General features: G+C 42.5%; 3 protein-coding genes across 4 annotated transcripts in view; 2 read left to right on the top strand and 1 right to left on the bottom strand.

Moving 5' to 3' along the window:
• The first annotated feature begins 597 nt into the window (after positions 1 to 597).
• Positions 598 to 13,350, top strand: LOC135523714 (josephin-1-like). 2 transcript variants are annotated; one of them, XM_064950556.1, is made up of 6 exons: positions 598 to 759; positions 1,106 to 1,126; positions 1,238 to 2,085; positions 2,446 to 2,574; positions 7,635 to 7,829; positions 11,650 to 13,350. In XM_064950556.1, exons 3-6 carry the CDS (start codon positions 1,799 to 1,801, stop codon positions 11,750 to 11,752), a joined length of 714 nt encoding a protein of 237 aa, XP_064806628.1. In that variant the 5' UTR covers positions 598 to 759; positions 1,106 to 1,126; positions 1,238 to 1,798; the 3' UTR covers positions 11,753 to 13,350. The 2 variants fall into 2 exon arrangements, with proteins under 2 accessions (XP_064806628.1, XP_064806627.1); XM_064950555.1 differs by lacking the exon at positions 1,106 to 1,126.
• Positions 13,351 to 13,452: 102 nt separating this feature from the next.
• On the top strand, positions 13,453 to 19,988 carry LOC135523713 (chromobox protein homolog 7-like). The gene is made up of 6 exons (XM_064950554.1): positions 13,453 to 13,961; positions 15,012 to 15,055; positions 15,168 to 15,233; positions 15,391 to 15,457; positions 16,073 to 16,418; positions 17,196 to 19,988. The coding sequence occupies exons 1-6, from the start codon at positions 13,893 to 13,895 to the stop codon at positions 17,393 to 17,395; spliced, it is 792 nt and encodes a 263-aa protein (XP_064806626.1). The 5' UTR covers positions 13,453 to 13,892; the 3' UTR covers positions 17,396 to 19,988.
• Positions 19,989 to 20,579: 591 nt separating this feature from the next.
• The window catches only part of LOC135523712 (histone acetyltransferase p300-like), a 57,352-nt gene continuing 56,526 nt past the window's right edge, over positions 20,580 to 21,405 (bottom strand). The window contains 1 exon segment of the mRNA XM_064950553.1: positions 20,580 to 21,405. This exon segment is cut by the window's right edge and continues 4,752 nt beyond it. The gene's annotated coding sequence lies outside the window, so the exon portion shown is untranslated.

Below are 21,405 nucleotides of genomic sequence, written 5' to 3'. Positions count from 1 at the left end.
TTTTTGTGAGTATTGAACATTTCTGTTATCTTTTATTTCAGCTCATGAACCGTGAGACCAACACTTTACATGTTGCTTTTATATTTTTGTTCAGTGTTAAAGGTTTTGCTTCACTGTCCAAATAAATACGTAAGGGAGTGTAGTGTATGTGCAATTTTGTGATACATTTGTCACTTTTGGATTCTAGGTTTATCTTGTTTGGGGAATTGATCCGCATTAGTTCCTTGTCTCTGCATGGATTATTGTTAAGTATGTAAGACTTGCCCTGGGCTTGTTGGGTAACAGCTTGTTATGTAAAAACAATGTCAATATCTTGTTTCCTCTTTTTCCATGGTTTCATCGTGGAGCTTTAAAATAATGCCTCAGGAAATACATGCAGTGACTGTATTTTCTGGTAGTGTAACTCTAAATCAAAAGAGCACTTCCATTAATTGTGTCCGTTTTTAGGTTTGGAGAGATCGGATGTTTTTTTTTTAAAGATACATTGTAGAACATTTTTGGTCACGCCCTTTTTTCTATGAAAATAAACTGAAATCTCGGGTTTCGAAGTCTCACGGGAGGGACTACATTACGCAGATAGGTCTGACGCAGGATATGACAAGCGAATGACGTGTTGCGCATGCTCATGGAGATACGGAGCTAGATGGGGGGGAAAAGTGCAAAAGACAAAGGACTAAACAACCCAGGAAAAGAGGCTAAACGATTAATTTCACCAGGATTATGACATGCCTACTCCAGTAGTATCGCATAAAGAGAAAGGTATGTGGCAACACAAACATTACGAAATATGAAAGGTTTCACATGCATGTTTACGCTATCAAGAGTGGCGTGTACAGCTAGCTGCTCATAGTATAATCTAGTCGTTGCACTGGATTTTAGCTAGAGCGATTAATTTGAATATCATGTAGATTTTAAACATTTCGTTCATCCGTAAATATCACTTGTGTCACATAATAGTGAAGAATGCCTAGACTCTTGCGCCTGTTGTCAAGCTATATCAGTTTAGTGTGATGTTGCCTATTCCACAAGCCTGCTTCTCTTATCCAGTCAGCTTCTAGTATAAATGTTTACCCTCTTGTTCCTTCCTTCTGACCACTGCTGACAGAACGCTTTAGAAAAGCACCTGGTAATTCCTATATTTTTCTTTCAGCATGACAAACACTTGATTTGGGTGGTCACAACTTTATTTAACATCCATTTCTGCCTCTCGTCTTTCTACCTCTGTTGTATTCCTAAGGAGTCCTGTCTGTCTACACATCACAGAGCCTCATGTATCAAGTCCCTCATCTTTTCCACTGGAACTGACTCCTCATGGTGGAACCGTGGTATTTTTTGGGTTCTCTAGAAATGGAAAGAACTAGTAAACTTTAGTCTGACAGTTGAGGTGCAAAAAAAAAAAAAAAGTCACGAGGACAGACGTCAGAATGGAGGAAGTTGAAAAAAGAGATGCATGCTCTTGCTTCTCTGCCTAGTATTTGTTTAGCTATAGATGTGACCTTGGGGGTTCGTTATCTTTTTACTCTGACGTAGCTGCATAAATGTTCACACCCTCCTTTTTGCTCTCATAATTAAATGTGGACCTTACTCCACACTTGGAACATTTTGTTTTCCAGCTGTTTTTTAATTTTTCTACCAGTCAGCACTTATGAAACAGCAGGCTAGCTGAAGTGGCCTGGCCCACCTCAGTGTCACCCAGTAACCCACCTCCCCCTTCCCTTGCCACATGCACGCCCCTCCAGCAGCTGAGCGGTTGCCATGGCAATGGTAGTTGTGTCGGCGTAGCGACAGGGTGACAGTGATGGGGAGTACTCCATTTTCTGGTAAGGGGAGGGGGGGGGGAGGGCTGCAGGACCTGGGCTGTATGCCATGGAAGCTGAGCAAGCAGAAAGGGATGGTGGGGGGAGGGACGGGGGGGGAGAGGTCGGACCTGAGAGAGCATGATATCTTGACCCCTCCGGCCCCGCCTCCAACCCCCATCTACCACGAGAAGCAACGGCGGGAGCTGTGTGCTCTGCATGCGCTCAATAACGTCTTCCAGGACGGGGCGGCTTTCAGCAGGGATACACTCCAGGACATCTACCAGAGGTGAGCGGTTAAGATTGTGTCTTCTAGGGCAGTGTTTCCCAACTCGTCCTTGAGTACCCCCCAACTGAACACATTTTTGTTGTAACCCCAGACAAACTCACCTGAATCAACTCATTGAGAGTGTTGTGATTTGTTGACGAATTGAGTCAGGTGTGCTTGTCCGGGGCTGCAACATAAATGTGTGCTTCTGGGGGTACTCGAGGACTGGAGTTAGTAAACACTGCTCTAGGGGAGGGATTTATCTTCTCCATTCTCTCTCACTCATATTCCTCTTTCTTTCTCCCCTCTGCATCTCTCTCCCTTTTTCACACTTTCTTTCTCGTTTATTCTGTCCTCACTATCTCGTCCCTCTCTCCACAGACTCTCTCCCGGCACTCTGGTAACCCCCCACAAGAAGAGCGTGCTGGGAAATGGGAACTATGATGTGAATGTCATTATGGCCGCCCTGCAGACCCGAGGGTTCGAGGCTGTCTGGTGGGATAAAAGAAGGTACACCTCTGTTCTCATTAAAGCTATATGTTCTCATTAAAGCTATATGGTCTACCCTATCTAGTTATTTAACATTTCTGTTTATTTTTTATTTACCAGTCTCCCTCTTTGGAGGACAAAAGTAACTTACATTTTTGTTTTTGTTTATACAGCGTTTTTGTAACATACATTTGACAAATATTTTAAATACATTTTAGAATCTTTCTAATAGCTTAGTATTCACATATTGTAAGTTAAAGATTAATATTCACATTTCAACGTCCAACAAAATACTTAGTTGCAGGGTCCTTCTGGACAATGCAACAACAATAAGAAATAATAAAAGCTAAGAAGATGAACATAAAGTAAATGTCTCAGTAGAATATAAACTTTTTAGCGTAAGTATAACATCCATCAAACATCAAAGGCACAATTTTATAGTGCGGTATTTACACATATCAGAGAAGGGGGGGGGGGGGATAAGGGATCAAATGTTTAACTTGTGCAGTAATAGTAAATAATAGTCTGGTAGCAGCAATTGTGGGGAGTGAGTGCATGTGTCCCAAGGTGCGGAGAGTCGGTGCAGGTGTCCAGTTCAAGTGTTCAGCAGTCTGATGGCTTGTAGATGCCCTGTTGGTATCAGACTTCATGCTCAGATACCGTCTGCCCGTCGGTAAGGGAGCTGAACTGTGGTCAATGAACAGCATTCTCTTTTCTTTTTTACCCCTTTTTTCTCCCCAATTTCGTGGTATCCAATTGGTAGTAGTTACAGCCTTGTCTCATCGCTGCAATCTTCAGCTGGGAGGGAGGCTTCAGTGGTCACCACACAGCTGGATTTTCCTTTGTAGTTTGTGATAGCCTGAAGTCCTTATCACAAGGCGTTGCGAGTCTGAATTGTCAAACATCGATTCAAGTTTTGAGTTTGTAATGTCTCTTCGCATCCCTAATGGATTTGTGGCGCTTGTACCCACTTGCTTGTATGTGTTGCGCGTCATTGATTCTTCTGGGTTTGTTCTGCTGAGATTGAGGCTCTCAGAATGGTATGGATTTCTCCTTCATCCAGGGTTTTTGGTTGGGATATGTCCGGATTGTTATTGTGGATACAATGTCAACACATTTCCCAATGAAGCCTGTGAATGACAATGTATATTCCTCAATGTTGATGGATGAATCCTGAGTGGATGAATCTTGAACAAATTCCAATCAGTATCCTCAAAGCATCATTGAGTCTTCCTCTGTCCAGCACCTCACTATTGTGTTGGTGGCCTCCTCTTGAGTTGCTACTTGTATGGGGGAGTAGAAACAGAGACATGAAGTGGGGGCGGGGGAGTGCTTTGTACGCTCATGATCCAGTACTTTGTTTCCTCTTTGTAGGATACATGTTGGTGATACTTTTGAATAATTTGTTTTAAACTTGCTTGGTTAAAATCTCCCGCGACATTAAATACTGCTTCCAGGTGAGCGGATTCTTGCAAGCTAATGTTCTTGTGCAGTTCACTGAGTGCCGCCTTGATGTTTGCTTGTAGAAGTATGTACACAGCTGGGATAATAAAACACGTGAATTCCCTCTACATATAGGGGTGTTATTTTACCATCAGAAACTCCAGGTGGGGTGAGCAGGAGCTCAAGTTGTTTTCAACTTTGTTACACCAGGAATTGTTGATGAGAATAGCATACACCGCCTGGTTGAATTGCAGAGTCGGGTGAACTGTCCGTAAGCCATGTCTCTGTAAAAGCAAAGACGCAGGATTCCCTGATTTTTCTCTTGCTGTAGTCAACAATATAATAAGACTATTGTGCACTGCTCAAAAAATAAAGGGAACACTAAAATAACACATCCTAGATCTGAATTAATGAAATATTCTTATTAAATACTTTTTTCTTTACATAGTTGAACGTGCTGACAACAGAATCACACAAATTATCAATGGAAATCAAATTTATCAACCCATGGAGGTCTGGATTTGGACTCACACTCAAAATTAAAGTGGAAAACCACACTACAGGCTGATCCAACTTTGATGTAATGTCCTTAAAACAAGTCAAAATGAGGCTCAGTAGTGTGTGTGGCCTCCACGTGCCTGTATGACCTCCCTACAACACCTGGGCATGCTCCTGATGAGGTGGCGGATGGTCTCCTGGAGGATCTCCTCCCAGACCTGGACTAAAGCATCCGCCAACTCCTGGACAGTCTGTGGTGCAACGTGGCGTTGGTGGATGGAGCGAGACATGATGTCCCAGATGTGCTCAATTGGATTCAGGTCTGGGGAACGGGCGGACCAGTCCATAGCATCAATGCCTTCCTCTTGCAGGAACTGCTGACACCCTCCAGCCACATGAGGTCTAGCATTGTCTTGCATTAGGAGGAACCCAGGGCCAACCGCACCAGCATATGGTCTCACAAGGGGTCTGAGGATCTCATCTCGGTACCTAATGGCAGTCAGGCTACCTCTGGCGAGCACATGGAGGGCTGTGCGGCCCCCCAAAGAAATGCCACCCCACACCATGACTGACCCACCGCCAAACCGGTCATGCTGGAGGATGTTGCAGGCAGCAGAACGTTCTCCACAGCGTCTCCAGACTCTGTCACATGTGCTCAGTGTGAATCTGCTTTCATCTGTGAAGAGCACAGGGCGCCAGTGGAAAATTTTCCAATCTTGGTGTTCTCTGGCAAATGCCAAACATCCTGCACGGTGTTGGGCTCTAAGCACAACCCCCACCTGTGGACATCGGGCCCTCATACCACCCTCATGGGGTCTGTTTCTGACTGTTTGAGTAGACACATGCACATTTGTGGCCTGCTGGAGGTCATTTTGCAGGGTTCTGGCAGTGTTCCTCCTGCTCCTCCTTGCACAAAGGCGGAGGTAGCGGTCCTGCTGCTGGGTTGTTGCCCACCTACGACCTCCTCCACATCTCCTGATGTACTGGCCTGTCTCCTGGTAGCGCCTCCATGCTCTGGACACTACGCTGACAGACACAGCAAACCTTCTTGCCACAGCTCGCATTGATGTGCCATCCTGGATGAGCTGCACTAGCTGAGCCACTTGTGTGGGTTGTAGACTCCGTCTCATGCTACCACTAGAGTGAAATCACCACCAGCATTCAAAAGTGACCAAAACATCAGCCAGGAAGCATAGGAACTGAGAAGTGGTCTGTGGTCACCACCTGCAGAACCACTCCTTTATTGGGGGTGTCTTGCTAATTGCCTATAATTTCCACCTGTTGTCTATTCCATTTGCACAACAGCATGTGAAATGTATTGTCAATCGGTGTTGCTTCCTAAGTGGACAGTTTGATTTCACAGAAGTGTGATTGACTTGGAGTTACATTGTGTTGTTTAAGTGTTCCCTTTATTTTTTTGAGCAGTGTATTATCAGCAAATCTTCAATTGAAGCCTTTCTCGGAGTACATTTTTCCATTGATTGGACATGAGAAAATAAACTTTGAACTCAGAGCAAGGCTTCAATTGCAGATTTGCTGATAATATGATTGTCTTATTATATTGTTGACTATAGATTTCCATATCTCCCAACAATGCTATTTGTAGGGTTAATACCAGAATACATTAGTAATTCTCTCTTCGCAGCAAATCTTCAGAGATGTTTGTATGCCCCTTTATATATAACTTTCTGTTGGTGGTCATTTTAAATTGAAAAATGCAGAGTTTTCATGCATTATTATCCAAAGTAATTCATTTGGCCCATGCAGGAAAATCAAAATCCACAACACTGGTGTTGCAAACACCATTCAACCCACAACCCACTGAGCCACAGTGCTATGCTTGTTCATACTCTCCATCTTGTTTACTGCTCTCCGGTTTGGTGCATGTGCTGTTGTCAGCAACTATTTCAGTCAGCTCAGCCCTGCTCAATTTAGTTAACTTCAGTCACTGGCTGTACACCAGCAATAGAGGAAAGATGAAGGCTTATTTCCACATCCTCTTCATTGTGAATCCCTGTTGAGCACAAGGTAGTAAAACAAGGAATAGGCTACTCATGATTACCCAAACAGATTCTGAAAATCAAAACAAGTTGAGCTATTTTTTTACATTCAGCATCACTCCATCACAGGAAATATTTGTTTTCTTTCTAACAATGATATCTACATATATTTCAGGATGTTGTGTATCCATGGAAGTAAACAGAATTCTTAACATTTTTGAAAACACAGCTTGTCAGAAAATAAGGGGTCTCTTGGCACAACTTACACCAGGAATGGGGTAGGTTGAGCATAGGGACAGGGTAGGCGGCTCAACTTCGTTGTCAAGTTCTCTGCGTTTTGAGGCTACTAGCCAATGAAACTGAGACTTGATACGTTTAGCAAGCTCAGACTCCATATCATAAAATAAGTTACCGAAATATTCAGTAATTTTGCCATACATTTTCTGTTAATTACCAATCTATCGTAACTTTAGTAATTTCCTTCAGTGTCATTCTATTTTTTCATTCCTTGCTGCTGCTCGAATCTTCCCTCGTCTCACTTCCATGGCTGCTCTCTCAGGAACCTCAAGGGGGGGCTAGACCCATGTTTTGTATACACAAGGCATGATGTATACACTCAGGGTATGAGTTCATGCACATATACGATGCATAAAACGGACAATGTAATGATAATTTGTATGGGGTATGGTGGCCATTGACTCAATTTACACCAAGTCAAACATTTTGACTATATTAGCCCACACAGCTACAGGGATGCACTTTCATGCCAGGTTTAGGACCTCATATTGTAGCTTATAGAGACCCTAATGTGTAAAATTATCTACTTTGGTTTAAATACAAACATCATGAAACCTATAACACAAATGTATTTGACTTTGTTAAAATCCTCTTTTTTGGGGGGCCTAACTTTTTGGGACCTTTTCTCTCTTTTTCTCTCTTCCTAAATATTTGGTCACATGATTCATTTTGTGTATGGTTTCATAGAAACAAGGGGTGGATCAACTAACCCCTTGGCTCAACTTACCCCACTCTGACCTACAGACATCATCATGGATTTTACAACATTCAAGTAGCTACTGAAAATCCACTCCTGCAAGACCAATGGACTGCATGATTGACTTGTGTATTGTATTCCTGCAGGGATGTGGGCAGTATAGCTCTGTCCAACGTAACAGGCTTCATCCTGAACGTCCCGTCCAATCTGCGATGGGGTCCACTGCGCCTGCCACTCAAACGGCAGCACTGGATAGGGGTGCGGGAGGTGAACGGAGTCTATTACAACCTTGACTCCAAACTACGCAGCCCACACACCATCGGAAACCCTGATGAGCTCAGGTACAGAGTGTGTGGGTGTGTCATCCCAATTATGTTGTCCTGACCATTGGATTAAGCCCATCATAATTTGCATTGCTCATTTTACATAGTGCATTCAAATCCCTTCCCTTTTCCCACATTTTGTTACATTACAGCCTCATTCTAAAATGTGTGTATATGTGTATCACTCTACACACAATACCCCATCATGACAAAGCGAAAACAGGTTTAGAAATGTATGAAAATGTTAAAACTGATACCTAATTTGAATAAGTATTCAGACCCTTTGCTATGAGACTCAAAATTGAGCTCAGGTGCATCCTGTTAACATTGCTCATCCTTGAGATGTTTCTACAACTTGATTGGAGTCCACCTGTGGTAAATTCAATTGATTGGACATGATTTGGAAAGCCACACACCTGTCTATATAAGGTCCCACAGTTGACGGTGCATGTCAGAGAAAAAAACAAGCCATAAGATTGACGGTTTTGTCCGTAGAGGTCCGAGAAAAGATTGTGTCGAGGCACAGATCTGGAGAAGAGTTCCAAAAAATGTCTGCATTACACAAATTTCTTGTTAAACTATAGTTTTGGCAAGTCGGTTAGAACGTCTACTTTGCATGACACAAGTAATTTTTACAACAATTGTTTACAGGCAGATTGTTTCACTTATAATTCACCGTATCACAATTACAGTGGTTCAGAAGTTTACATACACTAAGTGCCTTTAAACAGTTTGGAAAATTCCAGAACATGTCATGCCTTTAGAAGCTTCTGATAGTCTAATTGACATCCTTTGAGTCAATTGGAGGTGTACCTGTGGATGTATTTCAAAGTCTACCTTCAAACTCAGTGCCTCTTTGCTTGACATCATGGGAAAATCAAAAGAAATCAGCCAAGACCTCTAGGGAAAAAAATTATGGTCCTCCCCAAGTCTGGTTCATCCTTGGGAGCAATTTTCAATGCTTGAAGGTACCACGTTCATCTGTACAAACAATAGTACGCAAGTATAAACACCATGGGACCACACAGTCGTCATTCCGCTCAGGAAGGAGACGCATTCTGTCTCCTAGAGATGAAAGTACTTTGGTGCAAAAAGTGCAAATCAATCCCAGAACAACAGCAAATGACCTTGTGAAGATGCTGTATGACACGGGTACAAATGTATCTATATCCACAGTAAAATGAGTCCTATATCGACATAACCTGAAAGGCCGCTCAGCAAAGAAGAAGCCACTGCTCCAAAACCAACATAAAAAAGCCAGACTACGGTTTGCAACTGCACATGGGGACAAAGATCGTACTTTTTGGAGAAATGTCCTCTGGTCTGATGAAACAAAAATAGAGCTGTTGGGCCATAATGACCATCGTTATGTTTGGAGAAAAGGGGGAGCCTTGCAAGCTGAAGAACATCATCCCAACCGTGAAGCACGGGGGAAGCCGCATCATGTTGTGGGGGTGCTTTGCTGTAGGAGCGACTGGTGCACCAAACAAAATAGATGGCATCATGAGGAAAGAAAATTATGTAGATGTCTTAAGATGTTGCTTCAATATATCAGTCAGGAAGTTAAAGCTTGGTCGCAAATGGGTCTTCCAAATGGCAATGACCCCAAGTATACTTCCAAAGTTGTGGCAAAATGGCTTAAGGATAACAAAGTCAAGGTTTTTGAGTGGGCATCACAAAGCCCTGACCTCAATCCTATAGACAATTTGTGGGCAGAACTGAAAAAGCGTGTGTGAGCAAGGAGGCCTACAAACCTGACTCAGTTACACCAGCTCTGTCAGGAGGAATGGACCAAAATTCACACAACTTATTGTGGGAAGCTTGTGAAAGGCTACCCAAAACGTTTGACCCAAGTTCAACAATTTAAAGGCAATGCTACCAAATACTAATTGAGTGTATGTGAACTTCTGACCCACTGGGAATGTGATGAAATGAAAGCTGGAACCATTCTCTACTATTATTCTGACATTTCACATTCTTAAAATAAAGTGGTGATCCTAACTGACCTAAGACAGGGAATTTTTACTAGGATTTAAATGTCAGGAATTGTGAAAAACTGAGTTTAAATGTATTTGGCTAAGGTGTATGTAACTTCTGACTTCAACTGTGTGTGTGTGTATGTGTATATATAAATATAAATGCCTCTTTCTCCCCAATTTCGTGATAGTTTACAGTCTCTCCCTTGCCGAAACACAACCCATCCAAGCCGCACTGCTTCTTGACACAATGCCCGCTTAACCCGGAGGTCAACCGCACCAAGGTGTCGGAGGAAGCACAGTACACCTGGCGACCCTGTTAGTGTGCACCGCGCCCGGCCTGCCACAGGAGTCACTAGTGTGCTGTTGGACAAGAACAACCCTGCCGGCCAAACCCTCACCTAACTCCGACAAAGCTGGACCTATTGTGTGCCGCCCCATGGGTCTCCCGGTCGCGGCCGGCTGTGACAGAGCCTTGACTCAAACCAGGATCAGCTAGCACTCCGATGCAGTGCCTTAGACCACTGCGCCACTTGGGAGGCCCGGCCTCAATCATTCTTAACTGGAAGAAGTGTGGAGCCACCAAGACTTCCTAAAGCTGGCCGCTCGTCCAAACTGAGAAATTGTGGGAGAAAAGCCTTGGTTAGGGAGGTGATCAAGAACCCGATGGTCACTCTGACAGAGCTCTAGAGTTCCTCTGTGCATATGGGAGAAACTTCCGGTCGGACAACCATCTCTGCAGCACTCCACCAATCAGGCCTTTATGGTAGAGTGGCCAGACAGAAGCCACTCCTAAGTAAAAGGCACATGACAGCCCGCTTGGAGTCTGCCAAAAGGCAGCTAAAGGACTCTGACCATGAGAACAATGTTCTCTGGTCTGATGAAACCAAGATTAAACTCTTTGGCATGAATGCCAAGTGTCACGTCTGGAAGAAGCCTGGCACCATCCCTACAGTGAAGCATGGTGGTGGCAGCATCATGCTGTGGGAATGTTTTTCTGTGGCAGGGACTGGGAGAGTAGTCAGGATCACGGGAACGATGAACGGAGCAAAATACAGAGAGATCCTTGATGAAAACCTGCTCCAGAGTGCCCAGGACCTCAGTCTGGGGCAAAGGTTCACCTTCCAACAGGACAACAACCCTAAGCACACAGCCAAGACAGCACAGGATTGTCTTCGGGACAAGTGTCTGAATGTCCTTGAGTGGCCCAGCCAGAGCCCGGAGTTGAACCCGCTCAAACATCTCTGGAGAGACCTGGATGGGCAGTGACGCTCCCGATCCAACCTGACAGAGCTTGAGAGGATCTGCAGAGAAGAATGGTAGAAACTTCAAAATACAGGTGTGCCAGGCTTGTAGCGTCATACCTAAGAAGAATCGAGTCTGTAATCGCTGCCAATGGTGCTTCAACAAGTACTGAATAAAGGGTCTGAATACTTATGGAAATGTAATATTTGTTATTTATTTTTAATACAGTTGCAAAATAATCTAAACCTGTTTTTGCTTTGTTATTATGGGATATTGTGTTTATATTGAGGGGAGAAAAACATTTAATCGATTTTAGAATAAGGTTGTAACAAAATGGTCAAGGGGTCTGAATATTTTCCGAATGCACTGTGTATTGTGGAGCATCCAAAGTAACAAGTAATATTCAAGTATCCACTAGATGATGCCTCATAGTAATACATAAGAGGTTCATTGAGTCTCATTCCCTTTGCTAATAAGAGCGTCTGCTAAATGACTTAAATGTAATAGATCATTCCACGGCCGCCATCCACAATGGTGATCGATCTTTGTCTAACATATAATGAATAACAAGCTGATATCTTTATTCTTCTGTTCTTTTAATTCCATCCACACAACAGGAAGTTCCTGTGTCACCAGCTGAGAGGGAAAAACTGTGAGCTCTTATTGGTGGTGTCTGAGGAGGTGGAGGTCCACCAAACATGGAGGTCAGATGGTTGTTGATTGAATGTGCCTGCCAACCTTTTCTCTACCGGATTAGACTTTTCCCAGTTGCTGCTCAGGATAGCAGGCGTGGGCCAAGCAGGGTATAGATTGAAAAGCAGGTGGGGTTGTGTTCAGCCAATCACACAGATGCGCACTGGCCGGATGTACTTTTTTTGCTTCCTCACCCATTGCTGGACTCTGGCTGAAACCTGAAGTGATGAAGGAAATGGACACATACAGGGAGGTCACAAAAAATTCACACTACACAACACTTAGATTTATGAACATACTGTTTGGGATTCTGTGTTTATATATTGATTATTTTTCAATGTTTATTTTTTGTTGTATATTACTGTATCCAATTATGGGAGGCGTATGACTGTAATCTCCCCCCCCCCCCCTCCTGTTTACCCCTGTACTGTATATTCACTGATGCGTCTTTGTTTCTCTTTTTGTGTATCTCTATTTGTCCTTCTCTGCTCTACTACGACTGTACATCTCTTCTTTACCTCCATGTTTTCCTCTTGTCACTGCTCACAATTAGTTTTTCACTCAGACAACATTAAATCCCCCCCCCCAGTGTATGCAGCTGTTTTATCCTCTCAGTTACTGCTGAGGCCATCTGTCTGTTAGTAGAAATCCTTGCTAGTCTTCAAACTAGAATTATAAGCTAAGGTTGTGTTAGGCCCAGGTATTGACAAATGGCTGGATACTGTAACAAGGTAGAGCCAGGAGGGTTTCAATGTGATCTGACCAGGAAAATCACAGCCCAGGGGGAGTTATTTTTTTGTTTTGTAGTAAAGGAAAAGCTCCTGAGCAATTGACCATGGCTAAATAGTTATTTGCAAAAATCCACCTGCCAAATATACAGAATTGTGGAATCAGTAGAAATTGTTATTATACCCAAGGTTTAGAATTGTTCACTGAAAATGCACTGTTAGATCAAAATCTCTGTAGATGCCATGGCTGAAATGTCCAGAATGCTGAGTGAGTTGTGAGAAGTGGAGTAAGAGGGGAAAAGGTTGACAGTTGAGCGAATAAATAGAAAGTGATCCATGTGTAGAAGGAAAAAGTGAAAGAACAGCATGAGTCTAGCCATACCATGTTAGTTTTGAAATCAGCTATTTGAGGAATTTGTTGGTTGATGGGTCCTTATCATCACAACAACATATTGTGTATTATTGAAGACTTGATCAGAGCTTTAATGTGTTTACAGAGGAAGCAGGCATTATTCTCTACCTAAAGAGGGGTTGTTGAATTTTGCTCCTCATTGGCTCAATCCCAACACTTTTCCTATTCATCTGAGCATCCAATCGCTGGTTCATTAAACTGATAATTTAATAATTTGCGACTATCACTAATCATAGGACAAATCAATGAGGTTGTTGGACTGAGGCTTCCCCTAGATGGAATTCAGGTTAGGCAACCAAACTCACAGGTAGAAAATCCCCTCACTACTTTAAACCAGGGTATTTGGGAGGGAAAAACTGGTGACAGAGGATTTGGTTTTGCCATGACAATCCCACCCACCTTCTCCCCTCTATTGAAGGGTCCTGGTTGTTATTTTCTCTTGTTTTTCACAAAAATAAAATGCTTGTAATGGCACTTTATGTACACTCCTTAGTGAGGATGTGGCTTAATTTCTTGAATGAAATTGCTGTTGGAATTTGTATGGAGAATAGAGCACATTTATAAGAAATGGGCCAAGGGTTGGCTACTTTATTTTCCTGCAACTACTTGTGTGTCATCTGCGTGCGCGGACCCATGTTCCAGCGTTAGCTCCAGGCTCGAGCTGACAGCGTTGCTTTGGCGCTGTGGAACGAAGAGCGCGCCTTGGACGAGCTTTTGGAAGCACGGGGACGCGCCAAGCAGTGCAGATGTGTCGCAGATTTGAGAAGTCACTGTACATACGGAAATATCTGGTACAAGGAAGTGGAAGGGAGAAATTCAGCTCCAACTTAAACGAAAACAATGCTCAGTTTGTAGAGGGAGGGTTGGGGGAGGAGATAACAGCAGTTTTTGAAACGCGACGCGTAGAGACTTGTCATTGCCTGTATACAGTTACTTTATAGCGGAGAGCTAAACTAACATCACTTATTCTCGTTTGTACTGGATCAATCTATTTCAAAGAGCAGGCAGAACGTTCTGTGCTGGACCAATGGAGCTGTCAGCGATTGGTGAACAAGTGTTTGCTGTGGAATCAATAATCAAGAAAAGAGTTAGAAAGGTAACGTATTCATATTGGAAATAAAACGCATGTAACATAATTGCATAATGACAAGTACGCAATTGGGAGAATATCCATTATAGGGTAGCCTAGATACAATAAGGAACACAGCCTGCTATATTGAAAAGCACTTACCAGTAGCCTATTTATATCCAGCATCCACTGAATATAAACGTATAAGGGGGCGTGAGTGGGGGGAGTGTATCTCTTTAACATAAAGTGGAGCGTGTTGCCATTGCGTTACAGTATAGTCAGGGTGCCAGCTGTCTATCCTAAGATAATGTGAAACAGAATAATCATATCGGAACCGAAACCTTGCCTTCAGTCCTGTACGTTGCCAGAATAATAGCCCGCGGGTTATACAGTTACGCTAGTAGGCTATTGTGGATTTGTGAAGAGCTACGCAGTTTCGCGGAGGAAATTAGAAATACAGGTTTGTGGGTTATTAGGGCGCAAAACGCGGCCCCATTTTGACGTGCTTCCATAGACGTGAATTTATGTATGCTACTAAGTCCTTGTAAGTGTTGGGTCTTTTAATATCGTATTTCGCACTGCATTAAAAGTGAACTCGATACCGTAAGTGCATGAGTCATTGTCGGTGCAGGCGCGCATCAACCGTTATTATAGCCATACAGTCCCGTTACATAGGGGAAAACGTTGCATGCCGTCTAATATTGTTGTATATTAACAATCTGTCCTACCCACACATCATTTTATGTAATATAGTGTGTGGGGGGGGGTTCTTGTGAGGATCCCAATTATCTCCATTCACCAGTGCGCTCATGTGTGGTAACGTCATGATATCTAGGAGCTGTCAAAGTCGAGAAGCTATATGATAACGTCATCTGGAATGAGTTCCCGGTATTGACATGATTACATAGTTTAGATGAGAAGACATACATTTCCTGGATTTTCAAAGGTTTTTATAGGATACCTATCTCTGTGCTTGGAGGGGAGACTGTAAGCATAGCAACATCACACTCAACATCCTCCCCCCCACACTCTCTACTCTCTCCCATACTGGTGCTTGTCTCCAACTTTGTGTCACAGGGAAATGTGGAATATCTGTTGAAGTGGAAGGGATGGCCACCCAAGTGAGTAGTATCACTATGATATCATCATCATCATATCCAGTAATTTAAGGCAGTGAGTCATGCAGAGTATTATTGGATGGATGAGTAACCACGGCGATGTCTATCTGTACAGATACAGTACATGGGAACCAGAGGAGCACATCTTGGACCAGCGTCTGGTGCAGACCTATGATGAGAAGTAAGTCCAAAAGACCCTGCATGCTATAGAGCGCATTGCGTAGAGGCCTTACCTAGCTAACGAATATCATAGTACTGATAACTGCACTGTAGTAGTACACAGTACTATCATAGTAAACTATACCTGTTTGTACTGACTGATCTTACCATTCCACCAGAGAGCAGAAGGACAGAGCCCTGGGGTACCGGAAGAGAGGACCCAAAGCTAAAAGGCTTCTACTACAGGTGGGATGGGTTCATGTTATATATAACTTCTCTGTCTGATTAGACTAGGGTTGCAAAGGAAGGGTATATTACTGGAAACTTTAGAAGTTTTTGATATCTTTCAAGGATTTGATGTAATCTAACAAGACATCTAGTGGCCTGTTCGGGTACTTCAGATAGGGCCAGAGATTATTACAAACACCTGTGACTATCACATGTAAAATATATGAATCATTGAATAAGATGATTATCTAAAAAATAGTTGTGAAAAAAAGTAAATAGTTGGAAGAGTTGCATAGTTAATTTAAAATAATGCCATTGTTGATAGTTTTTTTTCATTAATTGGGCTATTTTCTCTTGAACCATATTGTCTATCTACTAGAAATGAATGGACAATTAAAAAACAAAATCATACTGTATAAGAATACATTTTTGTACAGTTATTCTAGTATAAATTACCAAATTTATGTAGATTGCCACAGATTTTCTGTTAATTACCAAAATTACTTAAGATTCCGTTAACTTTGCAATCCTAGATGAGACAGCGTAATAGGTTGGCATACTAAGTAAAGGGGAAATGATCTTGGAGAAACACAACTGCTGTATAAGACATCTTTATTATTCCCCCCTCTGCAGAATACTATTTACAACATGGATCTCCGGAGCGCCCATAAGGCCCTAGAGAAACCTCCAGCTCGCCTACGTCTTTCCCTGACTCGCTCACTGGAGTCTGAGGCAGAGGACCCAACCTATGGGGCCTGTAGACGGAGCCTGCACCCCCGCCTGTCCCATCGCAAGAACAAACCCAGAAGATCACAGTTCATGTGCCTGGCCTCTCCCCCTGGCCCCCCTAATCCCACAAAGGTCCCCACACATGATGATTGGGGAAGGAGAGAAGAGGAAGATGACATGGAGGAAGAGGAGGAAACTCGACAGGAGCAGTCAGAGCAAGAGACAGAGATATGCAGTGGCATTCTGAATGGTAAGCGTGTTAGTCAGCCTATTCATCAAATGGGCCTAATTTTAAACCAGGACATTACTGTGTGTGTGTCAACTTGTTCGTCGGCCTATTCACCAAATGGGCCTAATTTTAAACCAGGACATTACTGTGTGTGTGTGTGTGTGTGTGTGTCAACTTGTTAGTCGGTACAGTACAGGAGGCCCCTTGGGCAGACAACCAGGAACATAAGTTCTGCCATCCCATCCAGGGCTGGCAACTGGCACAGCAAACAGACAAGTAGTGGCAAGGTTGAGGGTTGACTTAATGGGGTTTAATGTATGGCGCAGAACAATACATGCCAAACGTCCTGTCTATGCATAGCCTACAGGCAATGTACTCAAATCAAATGTTATTGGTCACATACACATGATTAGCAGATGTTATTGCGAGTGTAGCGAAATGTTTGTGCTTCTAGTTTCGACAGTGCAGCAATATCTAACAAGTAATATCTAACAATTCCACAACTACTACCTTATACACACAAATCTAAGTAAGGAATGGAATAAGAATATATAAATATATGGATGAGCAATGTCAATGTGGCATAGGCAAAGATGCAATAGATTGCCTGTATATACTGTATTCTAGACTATGTACAGTGCTCTTATCAATCTCGGTCAGTTACTTCAGACTTGATGCAATCTTACCCTCTTCCTTTCTCTTTCCCTCTCTTCCCTTCCCTCTCACTCCCTCTCCTCCCCTCACCCCACCCCCTTTCTCTCCTCCTCCCTCACCACCTTTCTCCCTCTCCTCCTTCAGGGCAGGATAGGGCAGAGGACTGGAGTTCTGTGATTGGCTCAGACGAAGTGACCGCGTCAGAGCGGTCTGCTGTTTGGAGCCCGGTGATTGGCCCAGGGGAGGTGACCGTGACTGATGTCACCATAAACTCTCTCACAGTGACTTTCAAAGAAGCCCTGGCAGCCAAAGGCTTCTTCAGAGGCTGGGGCTTAGAGTTCTGAAACACACAGCTGCACAAACAGATGAAACCTGGTCTGGGAACAGAATGAGAGAGATGGAAAGTGTGGCTCTTGAGTTATCTTTACACTCTGTTTGGACTGTGTGACCGCTTGTTCTCCTCATCCCTTTACCATTCTTCCCTTTCTGGCTGTGTGATTGACCTCTGTCCACACTAACTTCCTATTTCATTCAATAGGCATACTGTAGTGTACAGTATATACTGACTACATTGAGATGGGCATACACTCCTACGTTGAGCTATACACAGTATACTGTATACCATATCCTTCTATACAAAACAGTTATTTTTCTGGACTGTTATTAGATAAACATGTGGCTTAGTAGAGTCTTGTGGTGATTTAGAAATCTTCTGCAAGATGGCTTTATCAGCCTGCATGCCTTTCTCCTGTCCTCTCTCTGGGTACATACTGATACTCAAGACATTTTGGTGACCCACTAAAGCCCTGCGCAACACATCCAGTGTAAACTAACCTTAAAAGTGGAACCAAAAACCTATATAAAAAAACAGACTTAGGAACAGTCTGTTCTTTTCTGAATTGCACTGTATTTACGTCATGATGTTGATGTGTCATCTTTGTGGAATCTTCCTTGTCGCCTCCCATTGGTCAGTGCCTGTTTATCCCACTCCCAAGCCTAGACTTATGGGTCTTGTTACCGATGTTCCCTGTTCCCTAAAAAAAATGTTCGGCACTGAGCAAATGTCAGGTCTGCTGAGCACAAACTTGAACATTGAAAATTCTGTGCAACTTCTGGCGCGCACTGAGGCTGTATCCGCTTTAAGTTAGTTATAATAGTGGCCAAGTACGCAACTGTGGCTATTTGATTGTAATGTAGGCTTACCAGAGTTTCATACCATGAAGGAAAATGCATCCCATAACATTTTAACAAATAGCTGTTCTATCATTGAGCCTACAGTAGCAGCCAATGTGTGGTGTTCAATGTTGGCCTACATTCCACTTTTGAAAAAAGCATGTAGGGATTGAAATGAACCTGTTTATCCTTCAGACAAGGAGGTGAATGAAAATGTTGTTGTTTGATGCAAGAAACCGCTTTAGAAAATAATCATTATTATTCCCATACCATTATTACAGAGAATAAGGACAATTATGCTTCCCTCTGCCTATTGGCTACTTAGCTTATTCAAGCCTTTCTCAATATATAACACTGCCCCCCGAGTGGTACAGCGGTCGAATGCACTGCATCTCAGGGCTTGAGGCGTCACTACAGACACCCTGGTTTGAATCCAGGCTGTATCACAACCGGAGGTGATTGAGAGTCCCATAGAGCGGTGCACAATTGGCCGAGCGTCGTCCGGGTTTGACCAGTGTAGGCCGTCATAAGAATGAGTTCTTTACTGACTTGCCTAGTTAAATAAAGGTAAAATATATATATATTATAATAATTAAGAAAGAAATTGTCTAGAAATGCACGCGTTGTAGGAAGCAACCACCACCATTGCTGATGAGAAATTAGCTCTAACTAGGCTAATACTAGCAAAGAACATGAACAAATGTACACACGTGGCTTACATGCAGCTCTTGCGCTTGTTTTGAGATCAAAGCATCTAATCCGGACCACTCATGCTGTAAACAAAGTCCTTGGCACAGATCCATATGGCAATGGTCTATTTGCATATAGGGATACTGCAGCTCTGATTTGTTATGGCGCACTGGTCTGTATAGATTAGAGTATGGGCCTGAGTCGTGCCTGTCAATGCAATATAAACCTACTCCAATGCGCGCTGCCTACAATCAACTATTTTACATAGTTTTGTTTCGGTATGTTTCGTTGAAAGGGGCTAATATTGCGTTGATTTGATCACAATTCACTCAGTAGAAGGAACCGTTGATAGTGTTAACCAAAGGGGAAAACTAGAAAGTTGAGTGAAATTCAATCTCGTGCTTCTCTGTGCGGGCTGATATTTCTTCTGTGCAGCGGTCCCAGTTGAGCACGTGATAATTGCTCGTGACTCAGTAAAATGATCTCCGTCTGCGACCACAATGCAGCGAGGAATTATGGAAGTGCCTGATGTTATTGTTTCTGTAGAGCTTTTACGGCTTGTACAAGCACGCACCCACCTTCACAACGCAACACGAGCAGCCCCGTTTTTGGATGTTTATTCATCTTATCCTTTGGGCTTGAAGTAAGAATGCTTCTTACACCTTAATTCCAGGGAGAGGAGAGACAGACAGAAGGGTATTGTGTATTACTAGTCGTTATTTTTATATCAATCTGACAATGTAATTCAATGTATTTATTCTTTAAAGGAGAAACCTTGTGCATTAGTAAATACATAGGAACTGAAATGTTTTTATACTCTGTAGTTCTGATGACTAAACTATGTGCTGACGCTGTAGCCATGACAAGGCTCTTATTTTATATTATTGCCAAATGTGGTTTGTTGCTTCTGCTGCTGCTTAAATATTCACTGCTGAGCAAGGTACTGTTGCACTTTATTATGGCTCGTCTAATCAGAAAAGTGATGTAATAAATCTACAAAAACCATCATCTATATTCTGTCAATGTCTGAGATTATTTGTATTGTACTCAAAATAAATGCCTCTTAATTGTTAATGTGTGATTTTGTATTATACTGAACAAATGTATAAACCATGAAAGATTTAGCCAAGTTATGAAATCATACATTTAAATAAACCCTAATAGGGCCACACAATGGGGAGCCAGGCCTGGCAAATCAAAATTAGTTTTTCCCCACAGAAATAAATACTCCCCAGCAGGTGAAGAAGCTGGATGTGGAGGTCCTGGTCTGGCTTGGTTACACTTGGTCTGCGGTTGGACGTACTGCAAAATTCTCTAAAACAATGAAGGCAGTTCATGGTAGGGAAATTAACATTCAATTGTCTGGCAACACCTCTGCTGGGCATTCCAGCGTGCCAATTGCACGCTCCCCTCAAAACTTGAGACAACTGCACATTTTAGTGGCCTATTATTCTCCGTTTAATCAGCTTCTTGGTATGCCACACCTTTTAGGTGAATGGATTATCTTGACAAAGGGGAAAATGCTCACAAGGAAGTCAACAAATTTGTGCACATGGACAATTTGTGATATTTTTGTTCAGTGTATGAATGGCGAGATAGATGTTATCTATTTCACCATGTGATGGAAATGTAGCTCGTGAAATAAAAGCCATTTCAACATACAGCTATTTTTCCAATGGTACAAACATACTTTATTGTACAATTAAATTGGCAAAAAAAAAGACCAAAATAACTTAAGAAATTAATGAAAATGGAGCAACAGTTTATTTTTTGCTTCCTCTCAGCAAGCACCAAAGTATTTTAACAGAAAAGTGGTCAAAGATTCCATTTGAACACTAAACACAGTCTTAATTCCAGTTTCGTTAGGCAGAAAAAAAGCAAAACAAAAGTTGTTCAGTTGCCATGGTTTGTACAGTGATTCAGTATGTATACAAGTGTACATTTCATCAAAATGGCATGATATACTCAAACAGCCCCAAAGAGGGCTATGAATGACCGCAGTGTCATTTTACATCACCATTACATCTTCAATACAAAAAAGTTTAATCTAATTCCTGTAGCTTCAAGTTTTATTTTCAAAAAATAAAATTAAATAATATCTATATATAAAATACAAGCTTTCCTTGTTTTTTTTTTATAAAATAAGTCTCAAGATATATTGCCACTTGTTCCCCCCCCCCCTCCCCCAAATCTCAACCTTTAGAGAAAAATAAGTGAACTTGTGAAATCTTGTGTAATTCTTTAATATGAGGCAAAATGAATTCATTTTCTGACCACAGTAATAAGCCTTCTCACGTTTTGTGCATGTGTTCATGTGAATGTGTTGGTGTTCACAGCAATCAAGATGTTATGTTGCAATATCCCCAGTTTAAAAAAAATATATATACACACAAAGGCTCATTGGTGCTCATGACCTACACCCCACACTGTACCTTTCAGAAATCAATACTTTTACATCGTTTGGGAGACCAGGTTGCTTGGAAACCAAATC

Source organism: Oncorhynchus masou, chromosome 31 (genome assembly GCF_036934945.1).
Source record: "Oncorhynchus masou masou isolate Uvic2021 chromosome 31, UVic_Omas_1.1, whole genome shotgun sequence".
In the NCBI taxonomy this organism is placed as follows: domain Eukaryota; kingdom Metazoa; phylum Chordata; class Actinopteri; order Salmoniformes; family Salmonidae; genus Oncorhynchus; species Oncorhynchus masou.
Note: the sequence above shows the minus strand (reverse complement) of the source record. Positions and strands in the feature narration are given on the sequence as shown.